Source organism: Erythrolamprus reginae, chromosome 1 (genome assembly GCF_031021105.1).
Source record: "Erythrolamprus reginae isolate rEryReg1 chromosome 1, rEryReg1.hap1, whole genome shotgun sequence".
Taxonomy (NCBI): domain Eukaryota; kingdom Metazoa; phylum Chordata; class Lepidosauria; order Squamata; family Dipsadidae; genus Erythrolamprus; species Erythrolamprus reginae.
This window is the reverse complement of record NC_091950.1, coordinates 43,024,299-43,049,582: the sequence shown is the minus strand read 5'-3', so window position 1 is coordinate 43,049,582 and position 25,284 is coordinate 43,024,299. Positions and strand designations below refer to the sequence as shown.

Genomic DNA, 25,284 nt, shown 5'->3' with positions numbered 1-25,284 from the left:
ATTTATTAGCCTCCTCAGAGCGGCGTCACCAGGTGGGGTACAAATTCGACTTAAGAAGCCACTTAACGGGAGGGAAGGAACACCTGGGCGCCATCCACCCTCCCCTCGCCCTCTCCCCAATCCGCCAGCTCGCGCACACCCCGGCGGTTCACGTCCGGCGCGCGCCCGCCCGCGCGCAGCGGCTCCCTCGGACAGGGGAGGAATCGCGCGCGCGCGCCCCCGAAGCTCCCTAAAGACAGCCAACAGACGCGGGCGGGGACTTGACACGGAATTGGTCTTGCGCGGAGCCAGCGGAGAACGGGGAGAGGCTGCGCGGGGGATGTTAGGCGGGACGGCCGCCGGGTCGACTGACTCAGCGCCCGATTGAGGCCGCCTTCTTTATTATTATTTTTTCTTTTCCGGAGGATCGTGATTTCCCATCCGGAGCTGCTGTTCTTTTTTCTTTTTGGCCGCTCTGTCAGCTCGCTTCCCTTCAAGCAGCTTCGCGCCCCAGTGGGTCAACCCTCCCTTCTCTCTTAGGTTGCAATTTTTAGGCTGCAATTTAGCTGGAGTTCATTTGTGTGGGTGTTGGTGTTGGTGTGTGAGTGAGTGATTTCCCCCCCCCCCCGTTTCGCTTGGCTTTCTCCTCCCTATGCCGAAGCTCCTCCTCCTCTTCTGCCCCATCGACTAACTCCCTTTGTTTCTCGCACCCTTCCCCTTCTCCGGTTGGTGCCCTTCCCAGCGTGCCTTATGAAGTCATACCTGCCCTGGCTCCTTCCTTGCACCCACAGGTCCGCTGCTTGTATCATCTGCTGAAGCTGCTGCCCTTCTTTCTCACTTCCCCCCCCCCAAAAAAAAATTAATAATAATAATCCTCTGCTCTGCTAGAAAAAAAATCGCCTTGAAGTATTTCCCAGATATCTTTCCCTGCTTTGGTTTTCTTTCCCCCTCCCCTACTTCTTTTTCTTTCCATCCTGGATTACGGCTTGACCTCCTTGACTTGCCCTCTGACAGAAGACCTGGGATGTCTCTGCTCCATCGCCTGATCTGTTACCTGCAGGATGCGGAGAAAGTTGCCCGTTTCCAAAAACTGTGCGGTGTGGAAGCGTTGCCGGACTGGAGAGGTGCCTCCTCTGTCCAGATTGGGGATTCGGAGCACCTCTTGGCCAACGGGAACTGTGCCACTGCCAAGAGCCAGGGTGATGGGACTAGGCCATGCGGGTCCCTGGGTGCTTGGAAAGCAGAGGAGAAACATCAGGAGAGCCATTCGAATGGGGTGAAGAATGGGGTAGTTTCCGAAGACACCTGTGGAGTGGAATCCCAGCCAGCATCCCTTGGGAAGCACAAGAAATGGGTCTCCAAAAGCCATCCTCGCCGCAACTCTCTAACTGGGGAATCCATATCGCAGAAGTTCAAAATCCGTAATTTTTTCCTCTATTGCGTCTTCAGCTTTGGCACGGAACTGGGCAACGAACTTTTCTACACCATCTTTTTCCCCTGCTTCTTCTGGAACATGGATCCTTGGCTGGGCAGGAGACTCATCATCGTTTGGGTTTGGATCATGTATGTGGGCCAGTGCACCAAGGATGTTATCGGTTGGCCCAGGCCTGCTTCTCCCCCGGTAGTGAAGCTGGAGGCTTTCTACAATTCTGAATATAGCATGCCTTCAACTCATGCCATGGCAGGCACTGCCATTCCTGTCTCATTATTTCTACTCAGTTACGGACGGTGGCAGGTAAGAACTTGGTTTAGTTTATATTAAGATATTCCACGTTTGTTGGTGGCTGGTGGAACTATTTCCTGAATACAGTGTATGAAACACATATTTTACTTACCTAATCCATTTTTAAAATGGAAAGTATCTGTTCCCAGGTAAATGCTTAGATAAGTAGGAATTATGGAGCATAATTCCTGCATGAAAATTAATCTTGAAGCCACATGATATAGGCCACACCCGAATTTGAAAATTAAAAAAATTAAAATACAGTGGATTTATTTTCTGTCCTCTTAGTTGGAATTTTGAAGTATTTTCTACATTACTGAATTGGTTTAGACGTCGGTCAGAATTTATAGAGGAGATAGCAATAGCACTTTGACTTAACCTACCGCTTCACGGTATTTTTACAGCCCTCTCTAAGCAGTTTACAGAGTCAGCATATTGCCCTCAACAATCTGAGTCCTCATTTTATCAACCTCGGAAGGATGGAAGCCTGAGTCAGCCTTGATATCAGGAAAGCATTCCAGAATTTGTCCTAGGTTAAATAATTTTCTTCAGTTTAGAAGAATTCTAAGTAAACTAACATATAATTTATACAGGGCCCATTCTCCTAAAAACATGGATAATTTTTTTAAATCTTGAAATCTAGTACAATTCCTGTATCAAAACAGAAAGCAAGGCTGCATATTTTTCACAGGATTGTTTTTTCACTGTATCAAAATGTATAAATTTGCCATAACTTGAGCTAACTATAATTTAACTTTCATTTTGAATGCTCTTATTGTTTGCAACAGCAAATATTATTTTCACTTTAAAAATACATATTTAACTCATTTAAGCAAGTGGTCAAATCCACCATAAATGCTAAATCTGTGAGCCATTTTTCAGCTTCAAATTGTGGCACACATTTTCTTTTTGATTCCATAAAAGACTTGATTTTATTTTGCAAATCATAAAAATTTCAATATTTTATTCTGATTTATAGCTTACTTTGTAGTTATCTTACTTAATAAAAATAAGATATCCCCATAACCAGTAGCCATAATTTTTGGTACTCCTGGAATTGGCAGGGATTCAATCCCTTGGATCTATGAAATTCACATCTTTGGTGACAATTTGCATGACATCTATTTTCAAAACTTTTGCACATTTTTAAAAATATATGTAATAATATTGCTGGCGGCAGTTTGACCATCTTATATCAGTTCTGAAAGTTTCTCTTTTTTTACCAACCTATACCAGATACAGTACGTTAGTAAAGAAAATTGCTTTAATGTAATTTTATTGCATCATGCAAATTCTTTTTGAAGGATAGTACAGTATAACAAATTCCTTGTGTGTCCAATCACACTTGGCCAATAAAGAATTCTATTCTGTTCTGTTCCGTTCCGTTCCCTTCCATTCTATTCTTATTGTCTATGGTGTTAATAGTCATCTATAAGGTCGTGTCCTCCAAGTTTGTATTTTGTGTTCTGATTCTTTTTGTTGATGTGTGAGACAGAGCATTTATTGATTGAGATTTGAAGTTGCCAGTTGTTTGACCATTCTGATACATGGCCAAGGTCTTTTTGAAGGGTATCAGTATTGTCAGTGGTATTAAATAATTTAATGTATTAATGTATAATTTAATTTAAATACGATCAGAAAAACTCAGTCCCCACCACATTACCACTGAAAAACAACAACAACAAGAAATCTCTCTGATAAACTGACAGCCAAAAAGGTTAAGTACAAAAAATAGAAAGATGGACACTAAGGCAGAACAGCAGCAGATAGCTAGAGTCTCTGCAAAGATGAAGTCGTGAAAGCAAAGGCTCAGAATGAACAAAGGCTTGCAACAAAAGTGAAAGATAAAAGTTTCAACATATAAATAACAAGAAAAAAAGTCAAGGAAACAGTCAGTTCACTGAAGAAAGAAGGTGGCAAGGACGTATCAGACAGTAAAGGGAAAACAGAACTGCTTAACTTATGCAGAGGAAGGCAGAGATAGTCCTTAATTTAAGACTACAATTGGGCCCAAAATTTTGGTTGCTAAGCAAGAGTGTGGTTAAGTGAGTTTCACCACATTTTACTCAATCCATGACATCTCCTGGCTCTAACAGTCATGTGCAATCTAGAGAAGAACATCTGAAGGCATGTGTAGTATTCTAATGTAGAGAAGTTATGGTTAAATGTGTGCAGAAAGTGGACTCTCGGTGTGTTTTTCCAAATGTAGTAAGAGAAGTTGAATGTATAGTTTTAGAAGTGTTCTCTCTGTGTGTACACACACACACACACACACACACACACACACAGCTTAGGACCAGGTTGCTTAAAGGATCATCTTCTGCCTCACGAATCCCAGCATCTAGTCAGGTCCCACTGAGTCGGCCTTCTCCAGGTCCTGTCAGCTAAGCAATGCCAGCTGACAGGACCTACAGGAAGAGCCTTCTCTGTGGGAGCCCTGGCCTTCGGGAATCAACTCCCTCCAGAGATTCGCACCGCCCCCATCCTCCTGGCTTTTCCCACGGTCCTAAAAACTTACCTTTGCTGGCAGGCCTGGGGCCGTTGTGCACTAACATCTTGCTCCGGCTGATGATGTGAATGTAGGACTGTGGTTGAATGAATATGCATGTCTGGTTTTAAATAACTTCGGGTTTTAGCACTAGTTTTACGTTTGGGTTACTCTTTGTTGTATTTTGTATTTTATTCCTATTTTTGTAAGCCGCCCTGAGTCTACGGAGAAGGGCGGCATAGAAATTAAAACAAATAAATAATAAAATAAATAAATACATATTTTATTTATTTATTTATTAGATTTTTATGCGGCCCTTCTCACAGCGACCCAGGGCGGCGTCCAACTTTATAAATATAACAATACATGAGAAATCTAAATTACTTTAAAGTCTAATATAGATTGCTAAAAAGTGTTAGCAATTTTGTGATGCCTGTGGGTAATAGGTATATACACATATGGCATATATACATAGGATTAAATATAGGATGTGATGTTTATCCTTGATAATCGTAGCGACAGGGTCCAAGTGACCAGCCAATGTTTGTCGCTGTTTCCCCCTTATGGAATCGCTTTATGATATCCAATTTCACTTCCATGGTGATGGCTTTCCTCTTCTTCTTCGCTGCAACACCAGAAGAGTCTGCCTTACGCTTGGGGCCTTAAGGACAAAAAGTTCACAAAATCAAACACACAGGAGAGAGAATGCGACTTCAGCTTCTTCCGCCGTGCACACCAAACACGAAGTTCATGTTACAACGTTACGATGCAAAACCACTTAAGTCGAAACAAGGCTTTACACAGTAAATGGGAGATGTGTCGTAACCACGAAACATCGGAACTCGGGGATGACGTAACCCGGGGACCACCTGTATATTTTGGATGTTCAGTAGCAATAAATAGACAGGGAAATTGTATCTCGTTGAGGCCTTTGAGGTGAGGAGAGGCCAGGCACCCTAACTCTTGACGTAAGTGACATCAAGTTGGCCACACCCATCCAGTCAAGTGACCACCCAGTCACATGACCACCGAGCAACTACCCCATCCAGTCAAATGACCACAAAGCCACTCTCATCCAATCTTATAACCATGAAGGTACACCCACCATCACATGATGCCCACAAAATAAGCCACACTCAGAGTGGTAGTAAAAAAAGTTGGAACCCACCCCTGGAGTCCTTAATGTAGAGAAAATGTAGATAAAAGTCAAGTCCTACACTTAGGTAAAAAAAAAACCAAAAGTATACATATAAACTGAGTGGAACTAGGCTTAATACCATGTTTCCCCGAAAATAAGACACTGTCTTATATTAATTTTTGCTCCAAAAGTTGTGCTATGTCTTATTTTCGGGGGGTGCCTTATATTTCTCAAATAAGACAAAGTCACAGGCAGAAAAGCTGACACCCCCAAAGAAAGTGTACCGTACGGTACACTGATTATGGTACGGTACATGCCAGTATGGCACCCACACACACAAACAACGGCACTTATATGGTACAACAGTATACTCCCGCTATTGCAGCGTCCAACCACCAGAGGAACTACAGTCTATGCACTGTAGTGGAGACTGTAATGGAGGTGAGACAGCAGCAGACTTTGTCTGCTGTACTGAATGGTATAAAGCGATGGAAGGGGCCAGCAGGGTACGCCACATTATTACGGTACCGCTATGAACAGCTTTGAATGGTACCGTATGTTTTTCCACCGTACTGTATGTAAACTTGACTACGCCTTATTTTCGGGGGGTGCCTTATATTAGCAAATTCTGCAAAACCTCTGACATGCCTTACTTTCGGGGTATGTCTTATTTTCGGGAAAACAGGATAGCAGTAACTGTGAGAGGGATTTTGGAGTCCTAGTGGACAACATGAGCCAGCATTGTGCAGTGCCAACCAAAAAAGCCAATACAATCCTAAATTGCATTAACAGAGGGATACAATCTAGATCAAGTGAGGTACAATCTAGACCATATGAGAATTATATTAGATACTTTATTAGAAGCACATCCAGGAAAGCAAATCACATTGTATTTTTTTGGATACTCTGAAAGCATTTGATAATGTGAATTGGCAATTCATGATAGTACAGTTAGAAGAAATGAAGGTTGGGGAAAGATTTGTAATAGTGATTAAGACAATATATCTTTCAGGCCGAAGCCATCATTTTGAGTTAGAGACTTTGGCCTGCGACAAGTAGAAAAATACTGTGGGAATTGGGGAGGGGTGGTTGCATGAGAGGGAAAGATACTAGCCACAACGAATTATTTCCAGTGATTCAAGGTCATCCTTTGTTCAGCACCAATCAGAAGTACAGGGGAGGATCGTGGACATTGAGAGAATGGGAATCGTCCATGTGATGAACTTGTGGTTGTAGAGACAAGGGATGAACCTTAACCTGGATGGATAACTGTAGGAAAAATTGGTATCGGGTTAGGGTTAGGTTGACTACAGTTTGGAACCAACACGGCTATCAATAAATTGGAACTTGGAAGAAGGCCAAAGTTTGAACTGTGATTTATTTCTTGGATGTTGTTTGCAACTCTGACATTCATAAACAGACTGCAGAAGTGATAGTAAATGGAGACAGGACTGAGAAAATTAATATTAAGAAAGGAACAAGACAAGGATGTCCTTTGTCTACTGTTTATATTGACATTAAAGATGTTAAACAGAAGTACAAGACAAGATTCAGAGATAAAAGGTATGGAGATTAAAAAGGAACAGTAATTATAAGAATTCTTTCTGTGGGAACATGCTGGTGTTTTGAATACAAAAAATATTATAAGATAGATTTTGAAAGTTGGACACTAAGAGAGAATCAGAAAGATCTAAGATCATAGTTACAGGAGAAGAACACTTAGACTTATTAATACAGAGTAAATGCAGAACAAGACTAATTAGGCTTTACAGATTTGTTTATAGATAAAATATGGTGGAAATGCTTATATTATAAGAAAGGATGATAAGCTACTAAAATTGTTTATTCTTGTGATGAAGGATGAAGTAACTTTTATGTTTCCTTTTTTCTTTACCATATTCTTATTCTTTCCTTCTTTTCCATGTTTTCCTCCCCCACTTTCTATTTTTAATTTGTTTAGCTTTTACTACCTTTTTAATTGTAATGTTTTACAGTTAAACATTACAATTGTAATATTACAATTAATTGTAATAAAATTACTATAAAATAAATAGATGCTTTTCAAAGAGATTTGCAAATGTTTTAATATCTAAAATGTAGGAAGAATTGTCATTCTTTGTCAGTTGCATGGCCTTTACCCTTTTTTCTATATTTGAACAAGCTTTTGATCTTCAGGTCTGGTTTAGATATGTTTTTTTCCTGTTAGGTTGCTGGGGGATAATCTTCAAAGCCAACTTTGGCAATCAGTTGTACCTTCAGCCCAGCAGAGATTGTTAAAATCAAAAGAGGCAGAAAAAATGCTAAGCAATTTTGATGGAATTTTTTTTTTTTAAAAAAATGGAAATCAAGGAAGAGTGCTAAACAAGGAGCCAGCAGCTGGGTAATAATAATGAAAATAGTGCAATGATTGGGATGAAGCAAGAGAATGTTGAAAGAAGTATTTGGAAGATCAATATGAAATGATAATGATAGTGTATAAGAAGGGAAGTGAAATAAACATGAAAAATGTTAGTATCCAAGAAAAAAATGATCAAAAGATCACATACATTGTTAAGAATGTTGAAAAAAATGATAAGGCTGCAAGAATAGACATGATAGCTAGATAAAAATCAAAATATCAATGTGTTTTGCTTGTGGAACAACTGTGCAAGTTGTTTAACGTGAGTCAGACTACCGATTGAAGGAACACCACAGTTATTCCTCTGTGGAGATACCTAAGAAGAGTGAATATATGAACTGTAGGGAGATTATTATTGGTGTGGTTAGCTCTGGCCCAGCTCCTGCCCCAAGGACTGTGGATGTGGGGGAGACATCCACATGCTGCAGGCCTGTTTTGCCGCCCCCCCCCCCCGGTGGAATCTGCTGATGAAGGCTCCTCTGACCAAGAAGACATGAGTGACAGGGAGGAGGAGAGTGTGGCAGACAGCTCAGAAGGAGATCAATTATCTAGCTCCTCCTTGGATTCAGAACAAGAGTTAATGATACAGCCATGCATGCAGAGAGCGATACATAGGCAACAACAACTGAGAGATTATTATCAAAGAAAATGAGGCCACCTGTGGTTGGGTGGGGCTGTGGTAATTAGTGAGGCTGCTATAAAGAGCAGCCTGTGGGTTTGGCCATTGTGGAGGATTATCTGATCCTTGTGTTTCGTGACTGTACAAATTACCAGTTTGTTTGGAGACAAGTGCTCTTTGCTATACCAAAAGAGGGTTTGGTTTAAGTGAATTTTCATTATAAAGAACATTGTTTTGAATTTTCAAAGGTGTGTGTGTCTGAAATTGTATCTGTGCATTTTTGGGAGAGAGCTCGACAGGACAATTATGACCTTATTAAGTGGTGCTGGGAAGGTATTCAACATTTGGATAAATAAAATCCAGGAAATGCACTGTGCTTTATGCAAAGCAGAAGTGTGCAGTACACATTTTTGTCCTCCAACAGGTCACTGAGAAATGTATTGACTTGAGAAGTTTACATTACATGTGTTGATTTAGGGAAAGTGTATGATAAAGTAAAATAACTAGCATTATGGAATGTTTTACACAAAGGAAGAGTTGAAGGTGGTTTCTGAAGGCAACAAGATCAAAGGTTTTGGAAGGCAATAAACCATGTGTGAAAATAAATTGATTTAGCATGGAGAATGGTGTCAGAAAAGAATCAATCCAATCCCTTGGTTATTTAATATTTTTTATGAATAAATGTTGACCATTTGCTGTTGAAGACTATATTGATTTGGAGCATACAAGTTCATTCATGTCTGTGTAAATGAAGCTGTTCATTGGTTGAGAACTTGAATAATTTGTGGCAAATAATTGACAAAATGTATGTGTTGTGCCTAAATCTTGGCTCACCTAAAGCAACTAAATCACTTTGAAAATACAACATAATTTTATTTGCGGGCATACAAACAATAATACTGTACAGTATATTCTTGACTCCTAGGACAGATTTGATACTTTGCTAAGTGACTATGAGCAAAAGCAGAACCAGAATTTGCAGTATATAATTCTTTGGTCCATTACATTTCATTTCATTACATTTCAAAGTCAGGACAAAAGAAAAGGCAGACGCAGTGGAAATTAAGCATGACACAGGAATATTTTACATACCGTAAATTCATTTATCCCTTCCTACTGGGTCAGCATGCTAGCTATGCTATCTTTGAGATATAGTCAGTGAATAGAAACATTCTGGTTTACTGGGCCTTAGGCAGTGGGTGACTTTGTGCATATTGTCAGAATGAGTGCTAAACATGAAAAAGAATAATTATAAGGGAGAAAATTTAAGAAAAGGGTATAAGGGTAATGGGTAATACATATGTGATCTTTTGCCTAGGATGGATATTTTCTCAAATAAAATGAATTTATATGTAGCACGAGCAGTTTGTTCATACAGTTGTATATGACATGGTCAGGTGTGCCGCAAAGCTCAGAGAGAGAAAGAAAACAAGAGAGAGAGAGAAAGAAAGTAAGAGAGAGAGAGAAAGAAAACAAGAAAGAAAAAGAGAGAGAGAAAGCAAGAGGGAGAGAGAGAGAGAGAAAGAGAGAAAGAAAGAAAGAGAGAGAAAAAGAAAACAAGAGAGAGAGAAAGAAAGAGAGAGAGAGAAAGCGAGAGAGAAAGCGAGAGAGAGAAAGAAAGAGAGAGAGAGAGAGAACAAGAGAGAGAAAGCAAGCAAGCAAGGGAGAGAGCAAGAGAGAGAGCAAGAGAGGGAAAGAGAGGGAGGGAAGGTGGGAGAAAGACATAGAGGGAGGGAGGGAGAAAGAGAGCAAAAAAGAGAGGAAGGAAGGAAGAGAGAAAGAAAGGGATGGAGAGAGAGAGAAAAAAGAAGAAGGGAGAGTAAGAAGGAGGGAGAGAGAAATAGAGAGAAAAGGAGGAAGAGAGAAAAAAATTTGTCCAAACTTCCCCCCCCCCCCCCAATGTGCCCCAGGGTTTTGTAAATGTAAAAAATGTGCCATGGCTCAAAAAAGGTTGAAAATCACTGGTATATGGTATATGTGATGTGAACAATATGTATTACAGTATACAATATACTGATAAGCCAGAATGTGGCTTGTTTAGTTTTGGCTTAATATTCACTTGTTTCTAAACCATGATTTGAGGCTTATATTAGTTCAATCAATTGGGTATTCTTCAATGAATTATTGTTAAACATGATGTAGGAAATGAACCAAGTCTTAGATTTTTTCCCCTGAAGTAGCATATAGTTACTGGCACTGGTTTCTTTATGGAAATACAACTTTCATAGTCTTCTGAAAAAGAATTTATCTTTAAATGAACATCTCGGGCTGATTGTTTGGCTAGAATGTGGAAAGATAAAGGGTGGAAATTAAACAAGGAGAGAAGTAACTTAGAACTAAGGAGAAATTTCCTGACAGTTAGAACAATTAATCAGTGGAACAGCTTGCCTCCAGAAGTTGTGAATGATCCAAGACTGGAAGTTTTTAAGAAAATGTTGGACAACCATTTGTCTGAAGTAGTGTAGGGTTTCCTGCCTAAGCAGGGGGTTGGACTAGAAGACCTCCAGGATCCCTTCCAACATTGTTGTTGTTGTTGCTGTTGCTGTTGTTATCATTATTATTATTATTATTATTATTATTATTATATTCATTCTATGTTATTTTTCTGGATGCTTTTGCTTTTACTCTATTTTTAAAAATTGATAATTTATGCTACTCAGAATCATGATAGAATTAAAATACTAAATTTAGAAACTAATAATTTTCACTTGACTAATAATGTGGTCTAGATGTCTTTTCTTAATTCTTTTCTGTGATTGTATGACCTAGGTCATTTTTGAAACTAGGTGCAGTCTCTCCTTGATGATTTTATGCACATTACCTCTTGGCTTAATATTTTATTTTAAAATTGCATATAGAGTGATACCTCGTCTTACAAACTTAATTGGTTCTGGGACGAGGTTTGTAAGGTGAAAAGTTTGTAAGATGAAACAATGTTTCCCATAGGAATCAATGGAAAAGCCATTAATGCGTGCAAGCCCGAAACTTACCCCTTTTGGCAGCCGAAGCACCCGTTTTTGTGCTGCTGGGATTCCCCTGAGGCTCCCCGTCATGGGAAACCCCACCTCTGGACTTCCATGTTTTTGTGATGCTGCAGGGGAATTCCAGTAGGGGAATCCCAGCAGCACAAAAATGGGTGCTTCACTGGCAACGGAAATCCGGAGGTGGGGTTTTCCAGTGAGGGGAGCTTCAGCGAAATTGCAGTATTGCAAAAACATGGATGTCCTCGAAACCCCACCTCTGGACTTCCGTGTTTTTGTGATGCTGTGATTTCGCTGAGGCTCCCCTCACTGGAAAACCCCACCTCCGGACTTCCATTGCCAGCAAAGCACCCGTTTTTTTTTTTTTAATTTATTGGATTTGTATGCCGCCCCTCTCCGCAGACTCGGGGCGGCTTTACAACAGTAATAAAACAGCATATAATAATAATCCATTACTAAAACTGTAAATACTGTAAACTGGGATTTCCCTGCAGCATCGCAAAAACACGGAAGTCTGGAGGTGGTGTTTCCCATGGAGGGGAGCCTCAGGGGAATCCCAGCAGTGCAAAAACAGGTGCTTCACTGGCAACAGAAGTCCGGAGGTGGGGCATCCCAGTGGCGGCAGCTTGGGTTTGTAAGGTGAAAATAGTTTGGAAGAAGAGGCAAAAAAATCTTAAACCCTGGGTTTGTATCTCGAAAAGTTTGTATGACGAGGGGTTTGTAAGACGAGGGGTTTATATAGAAAAGCTGCAAATTGCCAATGTATATGTTATTACAGAATTGCACTTTAATATCTAATACATGGAAATTAGGGACCAGCAGCTGAGATAGATCAGTAGAAGTCTCCAAAGGAACTATTACCAGCACTTGTTATTTTCTATACTATATGCCTGAAAATCCTCAACACGTACTGTAATTGCTTTTTAACTGAGCCAGCAATTCTGTCTGCCCTTGGAAGGTCACAAACGGTAATAAGAAAATTATTATTGACTCAGATCAAAGATCTTTTTAGTCCAACATTCAGTGATAAACCAGATGTCTATCAGATGCTCACAAGGAAAATATGAGTATAACAACATCTTTGGCTTTACAGGAATAGCCATTAAAGCAATGTAATCGAATAATCTTATCCTCCATGAATTGGATCTTTTTAATTATCTTATGGTAACGAGTCCCATGCTTTATATGGAATGGGAAGGAAAATATCTTATGCTCTCTTTGTGCAAAAGTCCTTCAGAGGTCATCTCAGGTTCTGTATTAACTAGCTCTAGTACTTTGGTTTCTCATAAGCCATAGTTACTTATTCCTTATGCAGAGATATGGTACAAATCCAAGCAGGACAGTCTGTTAATATTAGAGCAGATTATGAGGCAAAATAGTCCCGGAAGAGATGTATGAGTCCTAAAATGATTTCAGCTGCAGACAAGCGGAACTGATAAGTCATTTAGCTGTCAAATAATAACAAAGATGGACTTTGTAAATGATAACATGTATGCTTGTAAACATTCTCTATATCAGAATTATGCCACGTTGTATGGCTCTTGCTCTCTATTTTCTGAACCATAGGGCTGGAAGAGACATTAGAGGTCTTGCAATCCAACCTCCTGCTCAAAGCAGGAACCTCGAATTGCATCCGAGCCAAATAGTTGTCGCATCTGGCATGACCACATGACCAAGGAGGCACCTGCTGATTGGCTTTATGCTGGCTCCTCCTGCAAAAGTGGGAGATTGCCGGCCTGGGATTGGTTAAGGCATTGACAGTTGGGACTCTAAAAGAACTATCATGCAGAAGATTGCTACTCAGTGTCTGAGATGTTAGCAAGGAGTGAGTCACTGGTTAGCTGGGCCCGAAGCCCCCAAATAAAGAGTTGAACTGTTTCCAAGCTAAGCCTCCCTCATTAGTGCCTCATTAGCAAACATATTAATTGTTTCCAGATTTATTGTAAGGTTGAATTTTTGAATTAGATGACTTTTATAATAATAAAAGAAGACTTTTAAGACCATGAAAGAAGGTGAAAAAGGATGACTAGTAGCCAGATGGACAGATTCAGTAGTATGGCAATGAGTACACCATTTGGAGAAGTTCGGGATAAATCATCGTGGAGAAAATTGCCTACATGGCCACCAGGAGTCAAAAAGGCTTGATGGCACATAATTAATTATCATAAGTCAAAATAAAACAGACAAAGTGATCAAATACATTTGGATTTCAGTTAGAAATTTACCTTTAACTGAGAAACACCTTTCTGGTAAAAGAAGAATAAAATGCAAAAGTTGGTTCTGTTTCTTTCTGTAAGCAAAAAACTTTACCAATTCCAAAATATGCAGTCTTTATTGTCAATAATAAAATTTTATTTACGGTCAAAGACCATCAATACAATATCAATAATAATTAAAAGGAAAAAGAACAGGAAACAGGACTTTTGGCTGAGCAACCAAGATTGACCCATTGTAACTATACAAGAGATGCACACATCTCGCTATGAAGGCACACATTTGCGACGAATCCCCGCTGCTGCTGCGCAAAATCTGGCCACCTGTGCCGTAATCCTGGCCTGCTCATCCCCAAGCAACCACCGGAGATAGGCAACGTCCGAGCGGCCAGCATATCCCTCAATAAGTGTTAGAATGTGCTTTCTCCTAATGTCAGTGTAAAAGGAGCATCTCAGGAGCATTGTTTTTCATTTGTAACAGCCGGAATGTTGCCTACCTATATCAAACTAGCAGAGATTGGGAGAGGGGCCTGAAGCCCTGTCGTCCGGGGACCTGGTTTAACCGGAACCCTGGAGGGGCAGTGAAGAAAAGGGATGCTGTCGGGAATCTGTTAGGGGTCAGCATACTCCACAGAGAACCAATTTAGGGCCCTCGACCAGCGACAGTGGAAATCAGCTTGCAAAAGCCGTTCAAGTCGCGGCGGCTGCGAAACACAAAGATCAATTGTTTTTGAACTTTGAAATCACCTGGGAAGAGGAACTAAGGAAAAGTGCAGGAGAGACACAGAAGGAGATTAAAAGTTGTGCTGATGAGTTGCCGTATTGAAGATTGGGACTTTAGGGGTTTTCTTTCTAATCTTAACGGGAACAAAAAGATAGACAAAAAAGCAAGACGAAGCAGCTACCTAATATTGAATGTCACAGTGGAAAAACCTTTTAAGAAGGCTATAAAAGTCCAACCGTTGATAATCTTTAATTTGGATTATTGATTTAACTTTGAAGTGAATATCTTCTTTAATAAAATAAGACTGACTTAAATATAATATAAAAATTAAGAGAAAATAAACATGTAGAACTGATGGGAAGTGCCACTTGCCAATTGCTGTGAAGGATCTTTGTGGAGATTTGAAAAGCTATTGGCCTTGGATGTTTAAAAAAGCAAGACAAAATTGTCATCTTATCTGCTGGAGCTGTGAACTTGGAATTAACTTCTATTTACTTGAAACTTGAAAGCTGAAAGAAAAGGATTACTTCAGACTATAAACTGGTGAATGGTAGCTTTGGCAATATGGCATTAGAAGTTGACGGTCTTACAAGCATCTATTAAGGACTACTTTGAAATAGTCCTTTGACTTACAGAGATGCCTTTTGGACTGTGAAGAAAAAAATGGGAAAAATGTTGAGAAAGCTCTTGACCGCAGCAAATATTTTGAGACTGTGATTGTAAGGAATAAAAACCAAGAAAATAAAGAGGACTTGAAACAAAAAGAGGAGGAGGTGCAGGAGGAGTTGGAAAATGATAACGATACAAGGGAAGATATTTTGAAGATGGACAGACTAATGATTACTCTGAGTATTAGGATGATACTGATTTTTATGATTATTACACTGGGATTTGCAGTGGGGGAAAAAGAATAAGGGGAAGATACATGTATTGGGATAGGCAAAGTAGCAGAGGGAAAGGATTAATGAGATTTGAATGGATATTTAGGCAATTATGCATAAAAAAAGAGAGGAAGAAGTTGGGAGGTACACGATTAGAAGAAAAAAAGAAGGGGAAGTTAAGATTAAGAAAATGGAATCTTAAAGAAAATGGTTGATTGGTATTCGATTATTTGACTATTATTTGACCACTATATAATGATCTTTTTCTTTACTTATAATTAGGTACATTTATGAATATCTTGGATGTTAATAATTAATATTTTGATCTGATGAATTAAACTTAAAATTCGCAAATACTTATTAGTATTTCTAGAGGGAAAGATTTATAATTAGCAATGGCTGAAATGAGTTAATCTTATGAAATTTGGGACTTTGAATGATTAATGTTTATTAGAAAATATAGTTGATAATGATAATTAATATTGTTATTGATACTGTAATGGATAATGTGCAAGTTTTTCCATTAAGAATTTAAATCTAATATAAATATTTTAAAGAAATTAATTATACAATTATGTGATAATTTAAGTGAAAATACTATTATGTTATATTTTAGATTGATATTAATTGGATCTTCTGAAATAAATTTAAAATGACATATTGGTAATATTAGAGGGGAATATACAGTATAATAAATAATGAGTGATAGATGGTTGATTGCTATCTGATTATTTGATCATTATTTGTTTATGATATAATAACTCTTTTCTAACATATAATGGATTATATTTTGAATATATTGCATAGTTATAATTAATATTGTTGATTTGATGGATTAATCTAATATTGTTAAATTCAAAATATTGGCATTTTGAGAGGGAAAGAATCATAATTGTGTTGGATGAAATTGTAATGGATGAAATGACTTAATCTTGAGAAATTTAGGATTTTGAATGACTAATAGTTGATGAGAATTAATATTGACATCAATATTGATTAATTTTATTTAAGAATTAAATTTAACATACGTATTTAAAAGTAATTAGTTATACAGTGGTACCTCTACTTACGAACCTAATTCGTTCTGTGACCAGGTTCTTAAGTAGAAAAGTTTGTAAGAAGAAGCAATTTTTCCCATAGGAATCAATGTAAAAGCAAATAATGCGTGCAATTGGGGAAGCCACAGGGAGGGTGGAGGCCCTGTTTCCTCCCAGGAGATTCCTAAAGAGGCCCCACGGAGGCTTCTCCCCTTTTCCGGCCCTGTTTTCTCCCAGGAGATTACTAGTGAGGCTCCACGGAAGCTTCTCCCTGCCTTTTCCGGCTACAGCTTCGGAGGCTCGGGTTTGTAAGTGGAAAATGGTTCTTGAGAAGAGGCAAAAATAATCTTGAACACCTGGTTCTTATCTAGAAAAGTTCAGAGGCGTTCTTAGGTAGAGGTACCACTGTAATAATAAAAGAGGACAATAGAGTAGGATAGGGACAGTAGGCATAATAGTGCACTTATGCACGATCCTTACAGACCTCTTAGAAACGGGGAGAGGTCAACTGTAGACAATCTAAGGTTAAAGTTTTTGAGATTTGGGGAAGAAACTACATAGTCATGTAGTGCATTTCAGGCATTGATCGCTCTGTTGCTGAAATCGTAATTTCTGCAGTCAAGTTTAGAGCGGTTTACATTTAGTTTGAATCTATTACATGCTCGTGTATTATTGCATTTGAAGGTGAAGTAGTCATTAACAGGAATTGGAAAATTGGAATGTAACTTCAGTTATTGTAATATTGTTTTTAAGTGACAATACATGCATATTGATTTTTATTGAAGGTATATGTGATGCATGTGATCTATGTTTTTGATGTGGAGGGAAAAAATAAAAAAAACTTACTGGCAAAAAAAAAAGTAGCAGAGATTGAGATTATAAAATGAAACCAAGGGATCAATTGGTTACAGAGGGCTTTAGTTTTCAGTAATTTTTGTATGCAAGGTTAAGAGAAAAATTCAATGTTGATAGCTGGAGGTTTGGAATTGGGCATGGAAGACAGCATCTGAAGCTGAATTAGGTACAAATGAAGATGTATTTGCCAAAATGTGTATCGAATGAGATGAAATATGAAATCAAGGACAAACAAGATTTAAAAAGTGCACGATAATTGTATTTTATGCTTGTATTGTAAATTACTATTTTGAATGATGGCATCTATGTATTATAAAAATTCAATTGCAAATAATTTTGAAAATTATATAGTTATCTGATTCAAAGCAATATCTCTTGTTTTTCTTTCCCTAGTATCCTTTCATGTATGGGCTGATTCTCACAATTTGCTGGTTTTCCCTGGTTTGTTTCAGTCGAGTGTATATGGGAATGCATACAATTCTGGTAAGAAAAAGCCATACATTCTAAAAACTGAACATTAAATAATGGTTGTACTGTAATGCATATTTTCTGAAAAATTGTGTCAGATTAAGCTCTACAGAGTTGGCCTTCTCCGGGTCCCGTCGACTAAACAATGTCATCTGGCGGGACCCAGGGGAAGAGCCTTCTCTGTGGCAGCCCCGGCCCTCTGGAACCAACTCCCCCCAGAGATTAGGACTGCCCCCACCCTCCTCGCCTGTCATAAGTCATTAAAAATTCATCTTTACCGCCAATTGTCAAGGTTGGTGTATGGTTTGATTGGATTGTGTGATTATTTTATTATAAGGGTTTTAAAATGTATTTTTTTTTAAATTGGATTTGTACACTGTTTATGTTGTTGTGAGCTGCCCCGAGTCTCCGGAGAGGGGCGGCATACAAATCTAATAAATTATTATTATTATTATTATTATTATTATTATTATTATTATTATTATTGCTATTGCTATTGCTATTATTATTATTATTGTAAAAGACGACGATGATATCTCTTACAGCAACATTTAGGCTACACTTGGTCATTTGTTAATTGGAGATGAGTTTAATCTATCTAGAAGGCAGAGTCTTGCCATCCTGTAGTCTTTTTCAAACTTGGCAGCTTTAAGATGTGCGGACTTCAATTCCCAGAATTCCCCAGCCAATTCAAGCTGCAAACTTTGAAAAACACTGCTCAGTCTTAGCTGTATCTTTTCGCTCTAGTCACATTTCAAGGCTGAAGATCCAAAACTCCAGATGGATGCTTCTTTGATGCTCCATTGGTGGAATGCATAGGCAGAAAGTAATCATGCAGACTACGATTAGGCTGGAGACTTCTGCAAAGTATTTTCCCTCCAGTTAAACAAGTTACGTTGCATGGAACATGGAGGCACATTTATTTATTTATCATTTATTAGTTCAATTTCTAGGCCGCCCTTCTCCTGAGACTCAGGGCGGCTTACAACATAAATGATGCATAAAAACACATAAATGATACATAAAAAGCACGTTAGGAATCTAAAAAAATTAAACTAAAATTTAAACTAACCCTAACAAAACATATTAAAAATCTTTTTCGACCCGAGTCATCCAAACATTCAATCCATTCATCCAATCTCCACTCGTAACAGGGCTGGAGCAGTGTGTCCGAGCTCAACGGCCCCAGGCCGTTTTAAGCATCTTCCGGAAGGCCGGGAGAGTGGGAGCGGTGCGAATCTCTGGGCGGAGTTCATTCCACAGCCCCCGCCCCCAGAGAAAGCTCTTCCCCTAGAGCCCGTCAGCCAACATTGTTTGGCTGGCGGGACCTGGAGGAGGCCAACCTTAGCTGACCTTGACAGGGTTGGATCTGGTTAGTATTTATTTAGTATATTAGCATTCGGACTAGACTGAGAAATGAAGAAGAAAAGCTACTGAGCAACCATTTCTGTGTTGTTTTTACAAACAGTATACAGGTAGTCCACAACTTACAACCACAACATATCCCAAAATTTATGCTGCTAAGTGACATATTTGTTAAGTGAATTTTGTCCCTTTTTGTGACTTTTCTTGCCACGGTTGAAAAGTTAATCACTGCAGCTATTAAGTTAGTAACAGGGTTGTTAAGTGAATCTGGCTTCCGCATAGATTGTCAGAAGGTCACAAAAGAAGGTCACATGACTCCAGGCACTGCAGCCAACATAAGTACATGCCAGTTGCCAAGTATTTGAATTTTGATCATGTGACCAAGGGTGAGTTCCTCTGTAATATTCTACCTAAATGCTAAGGACACGAACGCTGCTGCTGCTTCGATGGGTGCCCAAGATGTTTACTGAAGCACACAACATCGGCAGAGTCAGTGCCCCCCGAGAATTTCTTGACCATTTCGAGATTGAAGGTGAGGCTTTTTCAACTGTATAGTGACAGGAGATGAAACGTGGTCTTATAGAAACATAGAAGACTGACTGCAGAAAAAGACCTCATGATCCATCTAGTCTGCCCTTAGACTATTTTCTGTATTTTATCTTAGGATGGATATATGTTTATCCCAGGCATGTTTAAATTCAGTTACTGTGGATTTATCAACCACGTCTGCTGGAAGTTTGTTCCAAGCATCTACTACTCTTTCAGTAAAATAATATTTTCTCATGTTGCTTTTGATCTTTCCCCCAACTAACTTCAGATTGTGTCCCCTTGTTCTTGTGTTCACTTTCCTATTAAAAACACTTCCCTCCTGGACCTTATTTAACCCTTTAACATATTTAAATGTTTCGATCATGTCCCCCCTTTCCCTTCTGTCCTCCAGACTATACAGATTGAGTTCATTAAGTCTTTCCTGATACGTTTTATGCTTAAGACCTTCCACCATTCTTGTAGCCCGTCTTTGGACCCGTTCAATTTTGTCAATATCTTTTTGTAGGTGAGGTCTCCAGAACTGAACACAGTATTCCAAATGTGGTCTCACCAGCGCTTCATACAGCAGGATCACAATCTCCCTCTTCCTGCTTGTTATACCTCTAGCTATGCAGCCAAGCATCCTACTTGCTTTCCCTACCACCTGACTGCACTGTTCCCCCATTTTGAGACTGTCAGAAATCACTACCCCTAAATCCTTCCCTTCTGAAGTTTTTGCTAACTGCCAATACAATACTCAGATTGAGGACTCCTTTTCCCCAAGTGCATTATTTTACATTTGGAAACATTAAACTGCAGTTTCCATTGCTTTGACCAGAGAGAACAATGTCAATCAGTGCCGTGGCACGGTACCCATTCTCCTTCAAAAGCCAAAAAATACAAAACTCAGCAATTGGCAAGAAAAATCTTGGGCACCCATCGCAGCAGCATTCATGCCCTTAGCATTCAGGTAGCATATTACAACATGCACTTTGCACTTGGAGGGAAACGGAATGAGGACGCTCATCTCTAACCTTCATCATCTATTTCTCTTTCGTTTGTTTTTAATGTATAATTTCATAATCTTCTCTAAATAGTTTTCTGGGAAATGTATTTTGAAAATGTCTAATTTATATTAAGTAAAACTGTCATCATTCATATAATTTATTATTTTTTCTGTCTCTTGCAACAGGATGTTATTGCTGGATTTCTTTATGCTCTTCTCATCTTGGTCGTCTTCCTTCCAACTCTGGATCTAGTAGATAATTTCAACTTAACTTTCAAATACGCTCCACTAGTCATTATCAGTATTCATCTTGCCTTGGGGGTGTTTTCTTTTACTCTAGACACATGGAGCACATCCCGAGGAGATACAGCTCAAATCTTGGGCAGCGGTGCTGGTATTGCCTGTGGATCCTATGCTACCTATAGGCTGAATCTAATGCCAGATCCTTCACAAGAAATGCTTCCGCTAGTTCCCTCCCTCACTTTAAATATTTTTGGAAAGGCTGCACTGCGATTATTGATTGGATTGGTTTTTGTGTTGCTGGTCAGAATGATCATGAAGAAGATCACCATCCCACTGGCCTGTAAAGTCTTTGGCATTTCTAGTGCAGATGTTCGAGAAGCCCGGCAACACATGGAAGTTGAACTGCCTTATCGCTATATCACTTATGGAACAGTGGGATTCTCAGTGGCTTTTTTGGTCCCTTTGTTATTTTGCCTAATTGGACTGTCCTCATGTTAGTGGTTTCTTCGTATGGAAACAGTGATGGACATTTGGTCTATGCGAGAGATGGTACATCTTTTGAGAAGTGCTATGATATTGCCTCTGCGAAAATTATACGCGGCAGGCAGTGAGCTCAAATCTTATACTGGTTAAAAACCTTATAGATTCAGGTCCTTGAGAAATGCCATGTCTAGTCTTACCATTGCAACAACATTATAAATAGCAAATGGATTTATGTGTATGGATAAATACGCATCAGACTATAAATGCACCATATTCTCTCTGTTTAAATATGTTAAAGCAATTATGTTTACAGCTGATCCAGAAACTCTGTCTATGGTCAATTAAAGCCATGTCATATTCCCCAGCCACAAATGGCTATATTGAAATGAAAAAGCTTTTTTCCCCTTCTCATATACACACCTATTTTACATACACGTAGGACGCTATGCTACTAAACCTAAAATTTAATGAAATTTGGCTTACAGTACCTGATAACTTTAGAGCCTTTTCTGTACTCCATATTTTAAATTTGTGAATACAAACTACTTATTCCATGTACTGTATTTTTTGTTTGATAATTGTGCCTTTCGGTTGGAATGCACCACATACTGTGAGATATATGTACACAACTACTATAAAGTAGTATGAACTTATTCTAAAATTAGGTAGATATTTTAAAATGCAGGCTGCAACGTGATTAGTAAAAATATTTTTTATTATGTCAACTAAAAACTTCAGTGGGGCTTACCCACTTTAATCCACATTCTAATTCTAATCCATTCTGTTTTAATGTATATTTTTAAGTGTAATATACCGTAGTTATTGGAAAGAATACATTTTTCCCAATTCTATTTTTTAATTAGGCATTAATTATCTGAAATTAATGCAGCGTTAAATTATATTTTAACATAAAGTTTCTTGATTTCAAATGAAGTCATATTTGTAGCAACGGTAGCTTTAATAAGAAACATATAAACGTCTACTGATGCATTTTATTTTCCATGCTATTAGATCAGTTTTCATCAAATTGTGAAAAAGGTTCTGTTCTGTTCTTTTTTGTCTGGAAACCCCTTCACAAAATAATCAAATGTATTATGGTACTAATTACATCTGAGGTCATATAGCCTATTTCTGATCAGTGACATGCTGTGTAAACGAAAACTAGTGAGGGAAAACATTTATTTTTCTTGTGACATAATGACATCTGACATGGACTTTGTTGTCCCAGAGATCTTTGGAGAACAGCAAGGTACATAAAAAGAAAAAGGAGGAGGAAGAGCAGAAAAAGAGCGTGTTCTCTCATATGTCTGACTTTGTATTACACCAGCAAAATCAAAACACTCTTCACAGTTGTATAATGCACAGCGAATGAATTAGGGGTATATGTGTTGTTTACATACTACTTATGCACTTGTAAACTGCGTTGATGGATGCTTCTATTAGGGCTACACAGCAATCCAGATTCAGAGGGCAAATGGTGATTTATTACACGTGGGACATGCATGAAGCACGTGGTGGAAACCCATTCAATCAAGCACACCTTTTCCTAGGATTACACGGCATCTGCAAAAGGCACTTTGCATGAACCCAATGAGACCCCGTGTCTTGAACTGTTCTGAACAGGCACTCCAAGTCCTCTTATGCTTTTTTGAATCTGGGGTGATGCACCGACCTCATCTCCGTTCCCAGCTGTCCCCAAAGTGCCTACTGTGTACATTGTATACATGGAGAATATAGATAGGCAAATGATCCTGTATGTCAGAGGCAAAAAAAAAAAAAAAGCTGCTGCTATCCTATTGTTACCTGTAAGAATATATTCACACAGGTTGCATGTTCACAGTACAATCCTATTATGTAAATTAAGGCGATTAAGCCTCTGAAAAGGGTGGTATTGAATAATCATAGAAGTCTGTTTTGTGTTTTCCTCGGGCTCCTTTGCAACAAACTTTTGCAGTGGTAAGACGCAGGATATGGAACCATTCCAATTCCGTTTGAGCCCTACAATTTGCAAAATTATACAGGTAGTCCACGTACAACCGTAATTAAGTCCAAGACATTTGTTAAATGAATTTGGCTTTCCCACTTTGCTTGACAGAAGGTTGCAAAAGGTGATGACATGACTGAGGGAGATTGCAGCAGTCATAAATGTGAGAAACAGTCATAAGTTACATTTTTCAGCGCTGTTGTAATTTCAAATAGAGTTTTTTGTAAATTGTGGACTTACCTGTACATGGTACGTAGTCTATTGTAGGCAGTGTTTACTTTTCTTCAGCTCTTATTCGGCCTTGCCTAAAAGGCTAGAAATGAATCAGGAATTTGTATTTTGATAATAAGGGTACATCAGAACATTCAAATATTGCAAATCTCCAGCATTCTTAAAACAGGTTGAACGTTTAGGAATTAATATCTCTTGGTTGGGTGGTGGAAGGAGTACGTGTATTGCTATTATTATCCAAGAGTCTATAATTTATAATAAAAAAGAGCCCAGGAGCATGAAACATTATGAAGGTATATAATTAAATTGCTCTTGTTGGATGCTAGGTACCATACAGTCTAGTTCTCAGATTAAAAAGAATAAATTTTGTTCTCTAATGCGGTGTTCCCCAACCTTGGCAACTTGAAGGTATTTGGACTTCAACTCCCAGAATTCCCCAACCAGCATTTGCTGGCTGGGGAATTCTGGGAGTTGAAGTCCAGATATCTTCAAGTTGCCAAGGTTGGGAAACACTGCTCTAATGTTTAGTAGTATACATATCTAATTGTAGTCATTTGTCTTTGTTTTCCTGCTATGGTTTCAAATAAGGCATTGATATTTTGTCTTATTTTTGAAATGTTGCTCATTTGGGGGGGGGGGGATGTTCCATTTTCTCTGGCCTCATTCTTCTGTAGATGAGACCACAACACTGGGTCCTTTGTGTCACGCCAGCCTATTTTATGCTTTGCCTTTCTACAGCATTTATGTTAATTAATCACAAAAATAGAAGTTATCTTCCTGTAAGAAAATTTAGGAATTCGGTATATGGTATTTGAATTCCAATAATGTGTCATTGCAAATGTAATCCAGAATCTTTGGCTTGGACACAAAGAGTTTAAATTAGTTTTTCATGACCCTGGGAAGAGGGATGCATTGATCATAATTATTCCTACCATCATGGTAAAGCTCAGGAGCCTCTGGGGCAAGGAGGCAAAGAAAAGCAGGGTAGGTGGGTGTCCAGTAGTGGGTTCTAAAATGCAGTAGCATGCTGGGAAGGTACATGGAGCCTCCTGCCACTGGCACTACTAGTTCTTAGAACCGGGCCGAACCGGGAGCAACCCATCGCTGTGGGTGTCAAAACCCGCAATGTGATCATGTCCACCATTTTATAAGTTTTGATGAGATGCCTGTGGCTACTTTTAAAACTGATGTGAGATCTAAAGGCAGTTTGATATTAATCAGGACTTACTAATTAAGACTATTTCTTAAAAGCTATTTACATGAACATAAGCAGGTGTCTGAATTATAATCAGTATATTATATATATATATTATAATCAGTATCAATTATTTTCATTATCAAGATTGGAAAAGTAGTGTACCTAGTACTGGTACTAGTAGTACTCAGTACTGGTACATTTTCTTCTGCAATTCTACCAAGACACTAGGAATTACTTTGATTAGGTACGTACTAACTCCGTAAAGCAGTATAAGGTTTTTTTGTTCAATGTGTACCAGAAGAAAAAAGTTTAAGAAGAAATTGGATAAATAATTTTTTTATGTTCCAAAAAATATAATTAATCTTAATGAAAGCACAAAAATTAAATACTTTGTTGTTAAATTTTCATTTATTGCCATGCTTTTTAAAAGCAAATAGCATATATATATATATATATATATATATATATATATATATATATATATATATATATTTGTTTTCGTAAATTTTCACGGGTATATGTATGTAGATTGTTCTGAGTTCGGGTTTTGCCCTGTGTAATATTTTGCATGTCTATGCGACGTTTCGGTGAAATCACATTCACCATCATCAGGCTGAAGTTCCAAGCTTCGTGCTGTTGTAAAATTTAATGTTTGCAACTGTCATTTCTTCCTAGTATATAGTGTGGGGGTGTAGATTTGGTTTGAATGTAGCAAATAGATTGGGTGATTATGTTTTAGTGA

The 25,284-nt window shown here is 38.5% G+C and overlaps 1 protein-coding gene across 1 annotated transcript; it reads left to right on the top strand.

The window, feature by feature from the left end:
• Positions 1 to 244: 244 nt before the first annotated feature.
• On the top strand, positions 245 to 22,238 carry SGPP1 (sphingosine-1-phosphate phosphatase 1). The gene is made up of 3 exons (XM_070750831.1): positions 245 to 1,714; positions 17,430 to 17,519; positions 20,590 to 22,238. The coding sequence occupies exons 1-3, from the start codon at positions 1,004 to 1,006 to the stop codon at positions 21,142 to 21,144; spliced, it is 1,356 nt and encodes a 451-aa protein (XP_070606932.1). The 5' UTR covers positions 245 to 1,003; the 3' UTR covers positions 21,145 to 22,238.
• Positions 22,239 to 25,284: the final 3,046 nt, after the last annotated feature.

Coding starts and splice junctions, on each gene's coding strand:
- SGPP1 (XM_070750831.1), top strand. CDS start 1,004: ATGTCTCTGCTCCATCGCCTGATCTGTTACCTGCAGGATGCGGAGAAA. Junction 1,715..17,429: donor TCAGTTACGGACGGTGGCAG/GTAAGAACTTGG, acceptor TTCTTTCCCTAG/TATCCTTTCATGTATGGGCT. Junction 17,520..20,589: donor TGGGAATGCATACAATTCTG/GTAAGAAAAAGC, acceptor CTCTTGCAACAG/GATGTTATTGCTGGATTTCT.